A 4,301-nucleotide genomic window follows, 5' to 3' on the forward strand; every position below is an offset into this window, starting at 1 on the left:
GATTATCAATGTGCCTGAAATTGCACGTTTGTGGAAGTAACATGCTTATGGAATTTAAAATGCCAGGAATATGACAATGATTTATAGCATTTGATATTTGTGTTATGCATCCAATTAGGTGTTAAAAACAGCTAAAATATGCTAATGGTTATAATGAGATTGAACATGTATTTTTAGTTTTTTAGTATATGGAGTTAAAAGATGCCAATGTCCTTTGCTTATGATTATTAGATTTCTCAATTAACTTGCTTTAAATCCATATATGAGTTCATATTATTGTCTGCCATATATTGTCAATAGGAATTACAAATGGAGGGTAATATTGATTTTAGTGACATTATGGAGGAGGAAGGTCATGAAACATTGACTGGTCCCATATCAGACAACCTTGTACCTGATGTAGGTTGTGAGGAAGGTCCACATGAAGAAGGAGGGCCATCTGAAGATGGAGTTCATAGCTTAATGTTATCTCCAATCAAGACCATACAAACTGTTGAAACAATTGTGTCAACTAATAAGGTTTTTGTCTACTCTTCTGTTGAAAGTCCTAAAGTTGGAATGGTATTTAAGTCAATGCTAGAAGTGGAGTCTTATTATAAACAATATGCTGAGCAAAAAGGATTTGGGGTCACGAGGGCTCAAGGATATACCTCAAAGAAGGATAAGGTGAGGCGTGGGACCACTTGGAGGTGTGAATGTTGGGGTCACCCAGATACTAGGGCTAGAAGGGATGCAAGGAAGAGGGCTAAGTGTATGGAAGTGGGTGGGACTGGTGGCTCGGTAGATGGAGTAATTGGGGAGGATGAACTTTCTCGTTGTAAAAGGACATCAAAGAAATGTGATTGCGGTGCGAAGATCTATGCCAGTGTGAATGAGGAGGGCCTTTGGGTATTGAGAAAAGTTATTCTTGAACATGTCCACACGGTATCTCCTAGTAAAGCCAAGTTGGTGAAAAAATATCGTATGAAGCAATGCACAACCAATGTGAGAAGGAAGCTGTTACACTTTTTTGAAAGGGGGGTCCCAATTTCCCAGATTCATGGATGCTTAGGCTTGGATAAGGGTGATGGGCAAATCAATATGCCTACGGTGAAGGATTTACAACACGAGGTCTACAAAGAAAGGAAGGCGAGGTTGAATATGGCAGGGGGTGATTTTGCAGCTATGATGGAGTATTTTGCTAAGATGCAAGCCGATAACTCTAATTTCTACCATACCCACCGGTTAGATATGGATGGCCGTATGAAAGATGTGATGTGGGTAGATGCTCGCAGTAGGGCAGCGTATGAGTACTTTGGTGATGTTGTGTGCATGGATGCCACTTATCTCACAAATGAGTATAAGTTGCCTTTTGTAAATGTGGTTGGTGTTAATCATCATGGGCAATCTATTTTGTTGGGTTGTGCGTTAATGTCACATGAAGATACGGACACTTATTGTTGGTTCATTAGGCAGTGGTTAGCTTGCCTTAGTAATAAGCCACCTAATGCGATTTTAACTGATCAAGCTGCTGCAATTCGCAAGGCACTGACCATTGAGATGCCATCAGCTCGGCACAGGTGGTGCATATGGCATATAATGAGGAAAATTCCAGAGAAGCTCGGGAAGTGTGATGGGTAAGTATCAATCTGCTTGGTCTATGTTTAACTCCTACTATGTGTTTAATTAATCTTCTGGATTGATGCTGTTATTGCTCTTGTTACCAATCTTGTTTGAATCAATAGAATTAATGCATTCTTTGCTGTGCTTATGTGTAATAATTCTTCTACTCTTTCTTGCTGCTGTTGGTACCATCACTTGTGCTTTAATGCATACATTTCCTAGTATAGGTTAGTAATTCTTTTGGGTATTGTTTGAGTTTTGGTGCCATATCCTGTGTGATTTATTTTATTTGTTTATGTGAGTAGTTATCATTATTCACTCCTTCTTTGACTTCATAGTTGACCATCTTTATAACCAAAACACTATGGATCAATCATGTCTTATTTTCTGGATTTGGTAGTAAGTTAGTATAACTGACAGTTGCTTAGGATTGCCTATGTTATGTGAATAATCTCTCTGCACCTACACATATTCTATTTATATTTATGAGGTTTTACCAATTTGTATCGTATACATAACATCTAACTGCGCCTGAGTGACACGATATTATATGTGTTTGTGTGTCCTGTTATAGCTACGAAGACTTCAAAAGCCCCTTGAAGGCTGTTATATATGAGAGCCTAACAACTGATGAGTTTGAGACAAGGTGGAACTCCCTCATTATTGAACATAAGTTGGAGGATAACGATTGGTTATCTGATCTTTATAAGGAGAGGCATATGTGGGTTCCGGCCTTCATGAAAGAGTTTTTTTGGGCCGGAATGAAAACAACGCAACGCGTTAAAAGCATTAATAGCTTTTTTGACGGTTATGTCAACAGAAGCACCAAGTTGCATGAGTTCCCAGTGAGGTACAATCGGGCCATGACAAAGCGTGTAACGGATGAAACTGATGCAGATGCTAGGTGTTCTAAGTATGTTCGCCGTCTCGTTACGGGGTTCAAGGTGGAGAAGTTGTTTCAGAAAATATACACGGACACCAAATTTCAGGAAGTTCAGAAGGAATGTTCACGTATGATGTATGTCTACCCCAAGGAAGAGCGGGTGCTGGAAGACAATGTTGTTCAGTACATTTTGGAGGATCGGGTTTGGATTATTCCTGAAGGTTCGACTGAGGAAAAACTAACCAGCAGGCGGAGATTCTACAGTGTACTCTACAACGCCAAAACAAAGGAAGTAGAGTGTGATTGCAGGAAGTTCGAAACTTTTGGAATTCTTTGCAAGCATAGCATCCGTGTACTAGACCTGAACCTAGTCTCTGAGATTCCACAGAAGTACATATTGGACAGGTGGAGGAAGGACATTGTCAGGAAGCATAATCGAGTCAAAGTAACGTACCATGACCCTTCAGAGACACTGCAAGTTCAACGTTTTAATCGATTGATGACCCACTTCGAATCTATTTGTGAAGATGCCTCCACCATTGATGACCCTACAGTTGATCTAGTTGTGGAGAGGCTAATCCAGCTCTCCAATGAAATCAAACAACTAAGGGTATCATATCAAGCAAAGCAAAACCCACCTCCTCCTATGCCCAGCAAAATCATGCCTCCATCGGAGATTGGTTCAAACACTGTGGTAACTCCTACCACTGCGGATGTTACTCCACCATCAGTGACTAATCACGGAGACACTCCAATTGACAATGTGAACAATAACACCTCTGGAGCTGTCAAGGATCCTATCATTAAGAAAAAACCCAGGGGCAGGCCAAAGGGTACAAGGTACAAGCCTTTCTCTGAGACAGGCTACAACAAACAAAAACAGAAACAGAAGCCGAGTGCTGAGGATGTTCCTCAAAAATTCCCGGTTAGTGTCAACATCTATACGAAAGTGCATATCTGTTTGTTTGTGTACTGGTTTGTTTAGTTAAATTATGGTTTTACGATTGCTTTATTATGCAGGTCAAACGCAAGGTCTCAATTTGTGATTACTATGCTAGAGAAGACATCCCAGCTACAGATGAAGAACAATGTATTGATACCCCTGCAGTAGAAGACGATTTGCTGCTACAAAGGAATTGCGTTGGATGGTCTACATAATCAAAATTCTGATGATGCACATGGAAGATGGAAGATAATGGCATACTGCTACCCTTAACCGAGTGTAGTAATTTTCTTTTCCGCTGGTGTTTAAGTAGTACATTGCTTTTGGACAATCTTTTCATGCCATTTTGGTAAAACATGAATGAGGTGCACTGACTTGTTTGTAATGCATGGATCCATCTTTAAATCTGCTACAATATGCTTGTGTTTAGGACCGTTTTATGAGACAATCTTTAGCCTATTTTGACCCTTTCACTTTGTGCTAGTTAAGTAGTCAACAATTTTACATACTATGATTTGTGTTTGCGCCGTAAAATTAACAACGTAAATTGATTAAATATTATATGGACAAACGCCTTTATTCAAAAATTGTCCTTAAATTGATTAGAATGATATTAGGATTTTATGTATTTTAAAAACATATTCGACAATTTAAGTAACACATTCATCAGGTGATCAATTATTAATACTACTTACACCAAAAGTACCAAATTTAAAAAGGTGTAATCCCTTTTTTCCCTTCAGATTTTAGTGGAAGCACAAGATTATTGAGCATTAATTCACTGTCATTATATGAAGTTGAATATTTTGAATTAGCTCTAACTTGTATTGTTACATTTTGGACCTTTAAACATCAGCATCCTAATTCACTGTC

General features: G+C 38.9%; 1 protein-coding gene across 1 annotated transcript; it reads left to right on the forward strand.

Annotated features, from left to right (window-relative positions):
- The first annotated feature begins 309 nt into the window (after window positions 1-309).
- Window positions 310-3,901, forward strand: LOC145616709 (protein FAR1-RELATED SEQUENCE 6-like). Its single transcript, XM_081671456.1, has 3 exons — window positions 310-1,616; window positions 2,177-3,410; window positions 3,506-3,901. Exons 1-3 carry the CDS (start codon window positions 310-312, stop codon window positions 3,641-3,643), a joined length of 2,679 nt encoding a protein of 892 aa, XP_081527582.1. The 3' UTR covers window positions 3,644-3,901.
- Window positions 3,902-4,301: the final 400 nt, after the last annotated feature.

This window comes from Chenopodium album, chromosome 26, assembly GCF_948465745.1.
Source record: "Chenopodium album chromosome 26, dcCheAlbu1.1, whole genome shotgun sequence".
Taxonomy (NCBI): Eukaryota; Viridiplantae; Streptophyta; class Magnoliopsida; order Caryophyllales; family Amaranthaceae; genus Chenopodium; species Chenopodium album.